Below are 14,313 nucleotides of genomic sequence, written 5' to 3'. Positions count from 1 at the left end.
ATTTTTTCTAGAATTTCTGAAGTCCATACTAGCTTAACATTGTATTATGGCTTAAAAGTTGTATATTTTTGGGAAGAAAACATGGAAGAATATTAGATTATGTTTCTTCTTACATTTAGTTTAGGAAATTGAGAAAAATGGGCTCTGTATTTTAAAAGCATTTCTATCATGGCATCAAAATTTAAGTGTTTCTAAGATTAATAGATTTACTAAAAGCCTTTAGGGAATTTGTGAATTGACAATTCTATTAAAAATTAATTTGTAAGGACAAGTTATGGATTATAGTAGGGAAGGGTTGTGATAGGAAAAGCCCTTGGTAACTAAGACCTTTGCCAGTATTCCTCTGTCCTCTCAAAATGACTTTCCGTGACTTTCTTTTTTTTTTTAAGATGGAGTCTTGCTCTGTTGCCCAGGCTGGAGTGCAATGGTGTGATCTTGCTCACTGCAACCTACGCCTCCTGGGTTCAAGTGATTCTCCTGCCTAGGCCTCCCAAGTAGTTGGGATTACAGATGCACGCACCATACCTGGCTAATTCTTTTGTATTTTTAGTAGAGACGGATTTCCCCTTGTTTGTCAGTCTGACCTCATTATCCACCTGCCTTGACCTCCCAAAGTGCTGGGATTACAGACATGAGCCACCGCGTCCAGCCCAACTTTCCTTGACTTTCTAATTGAGCTTCATACCTTGCTTTCAAGGGCCTCCTCTTCCAGGAAGCCTGCTCATGTCTTCTCAGTTAACCTCTCCCATGGAGAAACTATCACTCAGAGTTTGCATGAGTCTTAGCTTTGATGCAAAACAGGTCCAGGAGCCTTTGGATTTTAAGACTGAAGGCACTATTAAAGTGCCAGAGGAAAAGGAAGACAGAATACTGGACATAACACTTGACTCTGATTCTCACTGAATGTCAAGGCTATTTTGTGAACAGCCATGCTGGTTATCCAAGATAGAAAGCCAAAACATTTCAACATGTTTCTGATTCTAGTTTCTCATGGGTAACTAGGGGAGAGGGAAAACTTTGGGATATGTTTTATCAGTCCTTTAATCATCCTCTATTTAGACATTTACAAGGCCAAATATAACTGTCAGCTGCAAGTGTTTTGAATTGCATGGTTGTTTTATATTGAGTAAACTATATTTTAAATTAAACTTGAAGCTTCTTAAAAAGCCTCCTTGCAATTTTCTTTGTACTTGAATAAATCTTGTCTGTCGAACTGCTACTATAGTAAGTGAATCTTATTTGATTGGATTATAGCACAATTTTATATCTAAATACAGTAAAGGCCATGTTCCTTTACAAATGAATTAAATTAGAGGAGGACAAAGTACAGACTAAAAATTCTCAGTTGAAATGAAGATCGAAATATGGGGCCTTGGAGAAAGTAAGATACTTGTTGAATAGAGCAGTGATTTCTCACCCTGGATGCAATAGAATCACCTAGGAAGCTTGGAAACGACAACACACACTGATGCCTGGTTCTCTCCTGAGATTCTGATTTAGTTGAGACCCAAATATCAGTATTTTTTTTAAACCTCTCCAAATGATTCTAATGTGCAGTCAAGTTTGAGAACTGCTGAACTAGATGAAAACTCAAGCTATTTAAAGAAAGCTCTTCCTAGTAAGCAGACAAAAAGTAGTGACCAAATAGCAATTGGAAAAGAGGAAACATGAGAAGAAGACGAGGGAGGGAAACTTTAATGTAAAACTAGTAGAGATTTACAGTCCCTTACTCACAGTCCTACAATAGAAAACTCTGAAAACAAAAGTTCTTCATAACTAACTTGGTGTCAAAATCAAAAACTGAACTTATTTGGTGGCAAAACTCTAGGCTTTTTCTAGTTTTCCTTTATCCCATTTGGTTTGAATAGTAATGCATTTCATGGAAGAAATATTAATGTATCTGACTACAAGTTGCTGCCCCAGACCTCACTTAAGATACCTTTCTGAAATATGTAAAATTTTGAATTCTGAAATACATCTAGTCCCAGGGGGTTCTGAAAGGAGTTATGGATTATAGTAGGGAAGGGTTGTGATAGGAAAAGCCAAGCTAGTAATTTACTGTTTCTGTCAGATTAAGAACAATACATTTTTTTCTAATGACCTAGGCAGTGGTTTTGTATCCTCACTGAATAAAAACAATGGCCAGTATCAGAACATGGTTCTACATTTGGTATATTTCTCAAGCCTAACCTAACAGTGGCTCTATTTTGGGCATGGTGAGAGGAACTCAGGTTTGCCAACAACACAGTTAGATTACGGTAGAAAAATCATCAGTGTCCTATAAAAGACTCTTCAGCATAACAAATGACTCCAGAATCTAGAGATTTGAAACAACCTGTATTTATTATGTTAGTACTGGTCTATCCCACAGATCTTGGCAGATGGATGAAATGAGTACTCAGACACAGGTAAGCGGTGTAAGAGCACCTAGGTGACTGCCTAGCTCTGGTGGCCAGAGAGTACCCCTGAGAAGCTGAAGCTGCTTTGCTTTTATTCAGTACAGGCGCAATGCCGAAAACCTGGAGCCAACACAACCTGTAGGTAATTAATATTCATTGTTCCCCTTTCAGGGAACATCAGGTGTACACAGATGATCAAAGGTCAGTTCCTGGTCAGCATAAGTAAACAAGCTTGTTTAAGATAAATTCCGCCACACTCCTTTGTACCTACTCCTTGCCCTCTGCCTCAGGGTTATAGAACAGCTGCCTTCACCTGTTCTCTGCCCCCGCCTCCCCCGGGCTGTGCAGAACTTTCTGACCTTTCAGAAGGTTTGTGTCCTTTCCCTGTAGTTTTTCCCACCACTCTGACCGATCCCCCACATGTTAGGAGTTTGGAAGCACCTTAGCTAGTTAGTTCCTGCTCAGAGTGTCTCAGGAGGTTGTGGTCAGAATGTCAGCCAGAGCCTCAGTTATTTGAAGGCTCAACTGGCACTGGAGTATGACATTTCTTTTCCAATGCCAACAGATCCCTTACTAGCACACGAAGAAAAGTGTAGTCCCTGTTTATGTAATTGCTCAGAGTTTAAAGTTTTCAATTCAGTTTCATGTAAACCTAATAATTATTTGCAAAGGCCAACTTTGAATCCTTCTAACATGTTCTGAAGACTTCTGCTGAGAGTAGCTTGTGACAAGGACATGCCTTCTCTGAGTTTTCATTGTCCTCCCTTGGGAAGTTTTTTCTCTCCCCTGGGTCCTTTCTGTGTTTTCTCCTTCTGTCTTTGTATAAATAGAGTTGTCTCTTTAGCCACCTCTTGTGGGCTAATGAGTGAGTGTCAATTGCCCAGGATAATGTGAAGAAAAGGCAAACAGGTCTCTGCCTCATTGGAGTTTCCAGCCAAAATATAGGCATTAGTCACACAACTTTAAATGATTAATTGATTGCTAGGTCATTTAAAAAAACAAAAAAGAACTGTGAATATGCTATAGCAACATAAAAGGGATCTTACCCAGTGTGTGCTCTGCTTGATCAGCACTTTTCCCTTTGTGTCTTATAGGAAGACTAACCTATCTTTGGGTTTTGTTTTGTTTTGTTTTGTCAAAACCTTTTTCCCTCCTAGTGCAGAAACACGGAAGCTATCGTACATCCTACTTTGCATAAAATACTCGTATCCTCGCATGGCAGAGGTTCAGTGGATGTGGTGTAATACAGTACAGTAATCTCATTTATTTTATGTAAAAAAGCAGCCTAGGTTCTAAGTTGAACTGTGAAGTTCTTTGTGCCTTTCTCACTGCCCATCTGTCACCCTCCCAGTGCCCTGGAAATGCTCCATTTTTTGCTTGCTCATCTCCTTCTTTCCTTTCTTTCTCTGTCAATTCTTTGAAAAGCTGTAGTGTTATACATTGGTGGGAATATAATCCTTTCCTTTTCTGAGCTGTTTCTATTTTGGGCATCATTTTCTAATTGGAAAAGGAAAAACAGAATCCCATAAAGGGATTTCAGGTGTGGAAAATTAAAAGAGGAAGCTGGAGATGACTGGTTTTGATCCTTTGTGAACAAATTAAGTGATCCACCTCGTGCATCATTTTCCATCTTTGCCTTCTCCCTGTGTGTGTGCCACAGTGGGGTTTTCCCTGGGAGGTCATAGAATCTGGAAACCATTGACAAGACCCTTGTGAATGTTTATAATCTGCCTCTTTATCCCAACTCCAAATGTTTGTGACACTGAATGAAGAAAATCCTAAAAAGAGCTGGTAATACTACAATAAACCTTACAAACAATTTAAAATATGTAAAATATGCAGTAATTGATATTTTTACATTGATGCTTTTTAAATTTATTTGAGTATACATATCAGTACTTATAAAGGTTTTCTTGTGGTCATTCATCACTTCTGTCTGCCTCAGTACTCTTTTCCTGCTGAGTTCTTCAACTGTAAACTTTCCAACCGTGAGCATTTTCAGAGCTCAAACTCTTAAGGTTGGAGAAGAACTGATTGTCTTCTCACTGCTGTGTAATTTTCCTGAGAGAATCTTAAGGTGTCAAAGAATCAGCCTTCAAAGAATCAAGACTATGCATTTTTGAATAGCTTTCACATAGCCCATCAGGGAAAGCATGTCAATAAAGACAGTACATGGGACAAACTGCCTTCTGCAGGGGTGATAATGCCCTGGCCATTGACAAAGCAGTCCTCGGTGGAGTCTCAGGGTCTAGCGTATTGCTATGCTTGCCTTCCAGTAAATGAATGTAGATTACATTAATTTGAATAGCAAATCTGCAATTTAACCTTGAACTCCCTTGTTCTCCCTTTAAAGTGTCATTACTGCAATATATTCAGCTGCCTGATACCCCCATCCCTCGGAAAAAACCTGACCATCACCAGTTCCAAACACCTGAATACACAAACTTCTGAGCTTAAGAGATTGTGTCCTGAAGAGGAGAGATCTTTCTCTTTATGGAATTTTTATTGATACCTTCATGTTATCTTTGAAAATGACTGTGCTTATCTTTTTTGTCACTGTTTCGTGTTCTGCTTTGAAAATGTTTTCAAGGAAGGATTTAAGTGTTCAAAGTGGGAAAGATGAGAGTGAGATTAAATGCTAAAAAACTTTGGACAAGTAAGTAGGGTTTAAGACATTTAGGATTTTAAAGGTCATCTAGTCTATTCCCATTTCACCTGCCCTATGCATTGATGACGCTTGCTTTTATGTGGCATATTATCCAAAATGATTGCTGTAAACCTGTCAGGCTTGCAGTGAACATTCATTATATTTGAGCAGAGGTCCAATTAAACCAGGATTACCTATATCAACTTTACTAGAATTTCTGTATAAACTAGCATCTTTGAGAGGTAAATGATATTTAATCTTTGTTATGGTATCATGTATATTTTAATAATTTAATTCATAATTGCATTATATCTGAATATTATATAGTTTTTTTTAGGTACTTCCCATCATCACAGTGTAAATACCAGTGTTTTACAATGTATACATTCTGGCAACTGTCTAATTTTTAAAAAAGTAATTCAATATGATTCTTCTGAAAGTTCCTATGCAGAGGTTTTTCCATGTACTAAAACAAGCAAAATCAAAAAAGTGCTGGCAGCAAACTTCAGTTTAATTGCAACAGCTCTGAATTTGGGCTGCATATCTAAAACAAAGTACTGCTTTTGATGGCTACATTTTCTTCTTCTAATTTGATTTTCCCCTAATATTTTATTAGGTGCAGAGAGAGCTAGCAGCTGTGATTGCTTTGAAAGCAAGGAAGTCTGGTAAGTTGTCTTTTGTGGGGCTGGAGGAAGATTCTAATTCTTTGGGGGTATTTCACATATCATCTGGTAGTGTGCAGTTGAGTGTATCTCAGGAAGTTGTGGTGTAGAATGCAAAGAATTATCCCCATTTGTTTTTAAAAATCATTTGTTCTACCATCAGAATAGCACAGGATGTTATATGTAGTTTTTTAAGATAAAGTGTCACTGTTTTGCTCTAATCTATTTTTGATTTCAAGAAAAAATGAAATTTAAAGTTAAAAATATGTTTGTAGTCCATTGCAACCATATAAGGATCTAGGTACATGACAAAGTAAGCCAATCACCTTGTATTATGTATCTTAATGACAAAGGACAATGGATACTATAGAGGTGATCTTTTTTATAAGGCTTTAAAAACTCAAAGTAGTTCCTTCTAAAAATAATTGAATTGCTTAGTGACATTTCAAAGCAAACATTACTCCTAGGATTGATTGATAGGCCTGATTCCTCATACCTATAGGATATAATCTGTGGAAGTAACATGTGGAAAGGAAAGGGGGGCTTTCAAATACATTTTAAAGGAGAAAAAAAAAATAGTCTGCTAGAATTCTATATGAAATGGAGACTCACTGAAGTAGAAAAATGCTCGCTTAGATGGGAGGAATGTCAGTAGGAGGCATCCTTTGCTGTTCCTCCCTTCGGAGGGAGGAGGTCAGTGCTGAATGGAGTGAAAATCAGAAGGGAGGTACTTCTTGGATAATGTTAAACTAGACTAAAACGTTTCAGGCGGAAAGACTATGACAAAATAAAAGTGATGACCAAACTTGAAGAAATAAAATGGAATGGAAATGTCTCAGGAACACAAACTGTACATTTTATATCTTTCTTTTTCCAGTTAGAAACCCTAAGAATTTGATTTTTTCTTAGTCACTATTTGAACCAAACAGACCTTAGTGTGAATTAGTTTATTACATTCATGTTACTTTCTTTGTTGGTTTGGCAGATGTTGAGGACATAGAGACTGGAAGCTATAAAGGTAATGGGGAGGAGGATGCAAGGAATAGCAATCTTGGGTATTGAAGAGAGGGCGGCGTGAATAAGGCTTCCCAGTGAACAGCATTATTTATATTTGCAGAGGTGGAGGCCAAGATAGAGAAAGGACATCAATAAAGTTTGCAGGAGGGAAATGCAAATCAAAATCACATTGCGATTTCTCCTATCCCAGCTACAATGGCTATTATCAAAAACACAAAAAATAATAGATGCTGGCAAGAATGTGGAAAAAGGGAAACTCTCATACACTGTTGGTAGGAATGTAAACTAGTACAGCCACTATGGGAAACAGTATGGAGGTTCTTCAAAAATGTAAAAATAGAACTACCATATGATTCAGCAATCCCATGGAAATGAGTATATCAAAGAGATACTTGCACTCCCGTATTTATTGCAGCACTATTCACAATAGGCAAGATGTGGAATCAAGTGAAGTATGTATCAACAGATAAATGGATAAAGAAAATGTGGCACATATACTCAATGAAATATTATTCAGCCATGAAAAAGAATAAAGCCTGTCATTTGTAGCGTCATGGATAAGCCTGGAGGACATTATGTTAAGTGAAATAAGCTAGGCACAGAAAGACAAATACTACATGTTTTCACTCATATGTGGCAGCGAGAAAAGTTGATCTTATTGAGATGGAGAGTAGAATGATGGTTGCTAGAGGCTGGCAAGGGTAAGAGGGATGAAGAGTTGGTTAATGGGTACAAAAATACAGTTAGAGGAGTAAATTCTCTACTGTTCAATAGCACAGTATCGTGGCTATAGTTATCAAAAATGTATTGTACATTGCAAAATAACTAGAAAAGAAGGTTTGAAATGTTCTCAATACAAATGGTATATGTTTGAGATGATAGATATCCCAACTACCCTGATTTCATTATTACACATATTTGCATGTATTAAAATATGTACCATACAAATATGTACAATTATTATTTATCAAAAAAGTAACTCTAAAAAAAGATTGTAGGAGGAACAGCCTAGAAATAAATTCTGCTGGAGCTGATCTTGATTCTTGGGTCATGATAAAGAGACAAGTGTATAGTCTGTACAAGTTGGGATGACAGTGTCTTGAAGGATAGGATTTGATTTTTTAAAATTTCAGAATAAAGTAGAGAAGTAATCAAAAGCTTACAGCATGTCATTGCCAGAGAAAGAGCAAGTAAATACAGATAGGGAGGCTGGAGAAGGGGGTGGCTGATTTACACAGAGTGGGATGGGAAAGCCTCTGAATTGGAGATTTTTGAGCCAAGACCTAAAGTCAGTGAGAGAGAGCCCTGTGGCTATCCACAGAGCATTTGGACAGACACATTGCATCAGATGTGTTTTAGAGACTGCAAGGAGACAAGTGAATGAGGCTGAGAGAGGTAACTTCGCAATGTCAGATGAAGAAGTTTCAACTTTCTGGAGGTGGAGGGAGATGAAGATGAGCAAGCAAGACCCATACATACTAGATTGCATAATGTCAAAGACTGGTGTAAAGTCAATTTTATTATGTTGTGATGTTACTATATGAGATTAGCATGTCTGTTTTCCTTACTTATTTGATCGACGGAGTTTGGAATGTGAATACAATTTTGGCAACTTCTCAGGGACAGAGTAAAGTGATCTCACACACTTATACTAATGATGGGGACATCAGTTCATAGTTTTTCAGAAAAGCAGTTGTTCAGTATATTCCAGTAACTCTATAATCCAATAGGTTTATATGACTGGAGGTCTGGCTGTAAGACATAATCAGAGTTGCATGTGAAGATTAAGATCGAAGAATATCTGTTGCATTGCTTTTTTTTTTTTTTTTTTTTTAACAGAAAGTAGAAACAATCCTTAATTCCCTATGATAAGGAAATAATAAAATTGATAGATCAGTGCACTGGAATATTAAACAGCTTTTAAAATGATATTTGGAAGAATTTATATAGTTATTTTTTCAGTGAAAAAAGTTGTATACAATAGCATGTATTCTCTTTTTCATGATGAAAATAGCTTCATTTATTTTTTCTTGCTATCATAGTAGAGCATACTCATTGAAAAAAACTTTTATAATACATGAATGTATGAAGAAGAAATTTAACAGTTATGTATCATCTCACCAATATAACCACTTATACTCTTGTTTTATTTATTTCCAAACATTTTTTAATTTTTAATTTTAATTTTAATCCTTTGTATTTTGGCTATTTCCAATTTTTTTTCTTTTCCTTTTTTTTTTTTTTTGTTGTTGTTTTTTGAGATGGAGTCTCGCTCTGTCAGCCAGGCTGGAGTGCAGTCGCGCGATTTCAGCTCACTGCAACCTTTGCCTCCCAGGTTCAAACAATTCTCCTGCTTCAGCCTCCCTAGTAGCTGGGACTACAGGCATGTACTACCACACCTGGCTAATTTTTGTATTTTTAGTAGAGACAGGGTTTTGCCATGTTGGCCAGGTTGGTTTTGAACTCCTGACCTTAGGTGATCCACCGCCTCTGTCTCCCAAACTGCTGGGATTATAGGTGTGAGCCACCACACCTGGCCACCAAACTTTTAAAAATTAATATGCAGATATTATATATTATATATTAACATGCTGCTGATTTAATAAAAGGATCATCTTATATATGCTCTTTTGAGATAACTGTAGATTTACACACAATTGTAATAAATAATATGGACAGATCCAGAGTATCTTTTATGCAGTTTCCCCCAATAGTAACATTTTGCAAAACTACAGTAAAGTATCACAACCAGGACATTAACATTTTCACCAACACAGAGATCCCTTATGTTGCTCCTTTATAGCTACACTGACTTTCCACTACCTCTATTCTCTTCTTAATTCCTGGCAGTCACTAATCTGTTCTCTATTTCTGTCATTTCAAAAATATTATATAAATAGAGTCAGACAGTATGTAACTGTTGAAATGGGCCCTTTTCACATGGCATGATTTTCTAAGCTTCATTCAGGTTGTTGAATACATCTGTAGGTTTTTCCTTGTTTTTGTTTGTTTGTTTGTTTTGAGATAGGGTCTCACTCTGTATCCCAGGCTGCAGTGCAGTGGCACGATCTCGGCTCACTACAGCCTTGACCAAGGAAGGCTAAAGCTATCTTCCCACCTCAGTCTCCTGAGTGGCTGGGACTACACCACTACACCTGGCTAATTTTGTTTATTTTTTTGTAGATACAAGGTCTCACTATGTTGCTCAGGCTGAGTGCTTTCTTTTTTATTGCTGAATAGTGTTCTGTGGCATGAATGTGCCATAATACTTTTAACCATTTACCAATTGAAGGACATCTGGGTTTTTTCCGGTTGTTTTGCTATTTTGAATGAAGCTACTACAAATATTCCTGTATAGGTTTTTTTGTATGTGTGAGTCTATCTTCATTTCTCTGGAATAAATGCCCAGAAGTACAATTGCTGGGTTCTATGGTTATATGTTTAGTTTTTTGAGAAACAGCTAAACTATCTTTTACAGTAGCTGTGCAATTTTTACATTCTCACTGGCAATCTGTAAGTGCTCCAAATTCTCTCAAATTCTCTGCATCCTTGCCAGTATTTGGTATCATTATTATTCTTCTTATTTTTAATTTTAGCCATTCTGATAGGTGTGTAGTGATAATCTCATCACAGTTTTTATTTGCATTTTCCTGATGGCTCGTAATGTTGATCTTCTCAAGTGCTTATTTGTCATCTGAATGTTGTTTTTGGTGAATTGTTTGTTGACGCCTTTTGCCCATTTTTTAATTGAATGGCTTGTTTTTTGATTTTTACTCTTGAGTTTTGAGAGTTCTTTATGTATTCTAGGTGGTAGTCCTTTGTTGATAAGGACTGGTTGGCAAATATTTTCTTCCAGTCTGTAATTTGATTTTTTCATCCTCTCAACAGAGTTTTTCACAGAGCAAAGGGTTTTAATTTTGATAAAGTCCAATTTATTTATTTTAATGGATCTTTTAATGCTTTGGGGTTAAATCAAATAACTATTTGCCTAGCTCTAGAGTCCAAATATTTTCTGTGCCTTTTCTTCCCCTAAAAGTTTTATGTTTTACGTTTAAGTCCATGATCACTTTTGAGTTAGTTTTGATATAAGGTATGAGACTTAGGTCAAGTTTCTCTTTTTTTTTTTGGCATATGAATGTTCAGTCACCTCAGCACCATTTGCTGGAAAGACCATCTTTCCTCCAATTTCTTGTGCACCTTTGTCAAAAGTCATGTGAGCATATTTGTATGGGAGTATTTCTGAGTTCTTTGTTCTGTTCCATTGAACAGATTCCATTGGTATCCACCAATACTACACCATTGATTACCATAGCTATATGTAAAATGCATTTTGATAGGATTAATATTATTGTTATCATTTTTGAGACAGGGTCTCGCTCTGTTGCCTAGGCTGGAGTGCAGTGGCACAATCACAGCTCACAGCTCACAGCAGCTTTGACCTCCCGGGCTCAAGTAGTCTTCCTACTTCAGCTTCCTGAGTAGCTGAGGCTACAGGCAGGCATGTGCCACTACATGTCCTAATTTTTTAAATTTTTTTATTTCTAGTAGACAGGGGTTTTGCTATGTTGTTCAGGCTGGTCTTAAACTCCTGAGCTCAAGGTGCGTGGTGATCCTCTCACCTTGGCTTCCTGCACCCAGCCTAATTTTTATATCAGCAATATAAGTTTATATATTTTTATTAATTGTATATAATAGCAGTTTATTTACTTCTTGGTTGTACATTTAGGTTTTTAGGTTTTTTTCCATTGTAAATAATAATGGAAGAACCTGAACATATATTTTTGTACATATCTCTGTGCCCTTTTCCAATTATTTCCTTATAATAAATTACTAAAGGTGGAATAGCTAGGTGTGGACAGTGTTAAGGTTTTGTTTTTCACATTTAGGACTTTAAGTCCTCTGGAATTAATTTTATGTATATGGTATCATGTGGAAATCAAAATGTTTTCCTTATGTTAAGCCGGCATTCATTGAATTCTTTATTAGCATTCATTGAATTCTTTGCTCACTGATCTATAATGCTTACTCCATTATATATGCAGTTTATATACGTGCTATGCTTAGATTTATTTCTGGTCTCTGTGTTCCACTGATCTATTTACCTTTCCTTGTGCTTACACTATCCTGTTTTTATTACCAATGCTTTATAATAAGACTTTAGGGGAGAGTGGGAGCATTGGATGGGTAAGACAAGTCTCCTCTTACTTTTCTTGTTCTCCCCTATGGGGATTTTTTTAATGTGTATTCACCTTATAGATTATTACATAAATCTGACATTTTTGAGATAATGTGTTTCTATCAATGAATATAGGATATCTTTCTCTGTACAAGTCTTTGACATTTTTGTTTGATATATTTTAGGTACCTTGTAGTTTTGATTACTATTGTAAATGAACTATTCTTTCTAATACCTTTTTTTTTATTGATCCTAAAGTCTGCCTTATGTGATGGTTCCTCAGTGTTTTTCTTTAATGAAATTTTTTTGATAGACTTTATTTTTTAGAGCAGTTTTAGGTTCATAGCAAAATTAAATACAAAGTGCAGAGTTGCTCTATACTTCCTGCCCCACACACGTACAGTCTCTCCACTTATGAGCATCCCACTCTGGTTTGGAATGTATGTTTTTTACAATCACTGAACCTCCATTGACATGTAGTTATCACCCAAAGTCCATAGTTTAGGATTCACTCTTGATGTTGTACATTCTATGGGTTTGCAGAAACGTATAATGACATGTATCCACCATTATAGTGTCTTACAGAGTAGTTTTACTGCCCTAAAAATCCTGTGTGCTCCACTTATTCAACTCTGTCTTCCCCTAACCCTCTACAGCCATTAATCTTTTTTAATTTTAATTTTAATTTTTTATTTGTTTATTTATTTATTTTTTGAAATGGAGCTTTTGCTCTTGTTGCCCGGGCTGGAGTGAGTGCAGTGGCGCGATCTCGGCTCACTGCAACCTCTACCTTCCGATTTCAAGCGGTTCTCCTGCTTCAGCCTCCCGAGTAGCTGGGATTACAAGTGCCTCCCATCATGCCTGGTAATTTTTGTATTTTTACTAGAGGTGGAGTTTCACCATGTTGGGACAGGCATGGTGGCTCACACCTGTAATCCCAGCACTTTGGGAGGCCGAGGTGGGTGGATCATGAGGTCAGGAGTTGAGACAACCATTAATCTTTTTACTCTCTCCATAGTTTTGTCTTTTCCATAATGTAATATGGTTGGAATAGTACAATACATAGCCTTTTCACACTGGCCTCTTCCACTTAGTAATATGCATTTAAGGTTCTTCAGAGTCTTTTCATGGTTTCAGAGCTCATTGGTTTTTAGTGCTGCATAATATTCTATTGTCTGGATGAACCGGTTTATCCGTTTACTTATGTAAGACATCTTAGTTGTTTTCAAGTTTTGGCAATTATGAATAAAGCTTCTATAAACATCTATATGCAGATTTTTGTGTGATTGTAAATTTCATCTCTTTTGGGTAAATACCAAGGAGTTTGATTGCTAGATCATGTGTTAAGAGTATGTTAAATTTTATTAGAATCTACCAAGTTGTCTTCCAAAATGGCTGTATTATTTTGCATTCTTACCAGCATAATTGAGAGGTCCCCTTGCTCCACATCCTTACCAGCATTTGATGTGGTCAGTGTTCTGGATTTTGACTATTCTAATAGGCCATTTTAATAGATGTGTAGTGATAGCTCATTGTTTTCATTCACAATTCCCTAATGACATATGATGTTGAGCATCTTTTCATGTACTTACTGTATATCTTCCTCACTGAGGTATGTATTCAGGTCTTTTGCTAATTTTCTTAATTGGTATGTTTATTTTCTTATTGTTGAGTTTGAGTTCTTTGTATATTTTGGATAACAATTCTTTATCAGATATATCTTTTGTAAAATATTTTCTCTCTGTAGCTTTCCTTCTTACTCTCTTAAGTGTCTCTGCAAAACAGAAATGTTTTTATTTTAATGAAATCCAACTTATCAATTTTTTCTCTCATGGATCATGCCTTTGGTGTTATATCTACAACGTCATCACCAAATCTAAAGTCATCTAGATTTTCTCCTATGTTATAGTCTAGGAGTTTTATAATTTCGCATTTTACAAGGAGGTCTGGGGCCTATTGTGAATTCATTTTCAAAGGTATAATGTCTGTCTAGATTCTATTCTTATTTTATTTTTTGCATGTGGATATCCAGTTGTTTCTGAACCACTTGTTGAAAAGACAATCTTTTCCCCATTATATTGCCTTTGCTCCTTGTTAAAGATAAATTAACTATATTTGGGTCTATTTCTGGGCTCTCTATTCTATTCCATTGACCTATTCATCTATTGTTTGTTGTTGTTGTTGTTGTTTTTGAGACGGAGTTTTGCTCTTGTTGCTCAGGCTGGAGTGCAGTGGCATGATCTTGGCTCACCACAACCTCCGTCTCCTGGGTTCAAGTGATTCTTCTGCCTCAGCCTCCTGAGTAGCTGGGATTACAGGCATGCACCACCACGCCCAGCTAATTTTGTGTTTTTAGTAGAGACGGTTTCTCCATGTTGGTCAGGCTGGTCTCGAACTCCTGACCTCAGGTGA

General features: G+C 36.6%; 1 protein-coding gene across 1 annotated transcript in view; it reads left to right on the top strand.

Annotated features, from left to right (window-relative positions):
- Positions 1-14,313, top strand: part of RAPGEF5 (Rap guanine nucleotide exchange factor 5) — a 247,705-nt gene that overhangs the window by 89,413 nt on the left and 143,979 nt on the right. Inside the window, 1 exon segment of the mRNA XM_017871557.1 lies at positions 5,663-5,711. Within this exon segment, the coding sequence (XP_017727046.1) occupies positions 5,663-5,711 (49 nt within the window).

This window comes from Rhinopithecus bieti, unplaced genomic scaffold (genome assembly GCF_001698545.2).
Source record: "Rhinopithecus bieti isolate Rb0 unplaced genomic scaffold, ASM169854v2 scaffold_5882, whole genome shotgun sequence".
Taxonomy (NCBI): Eukaryota; Metazoa; Chordata; class Mammalia; order Primates; family Cercopithecidae; genus Rhinopithecus; species Rhinopithecus bieti.
Note: the sequence above shows the minus strand (reverse complement) of the source record. Positions and strands in the feature narration are given on the sequence as shown.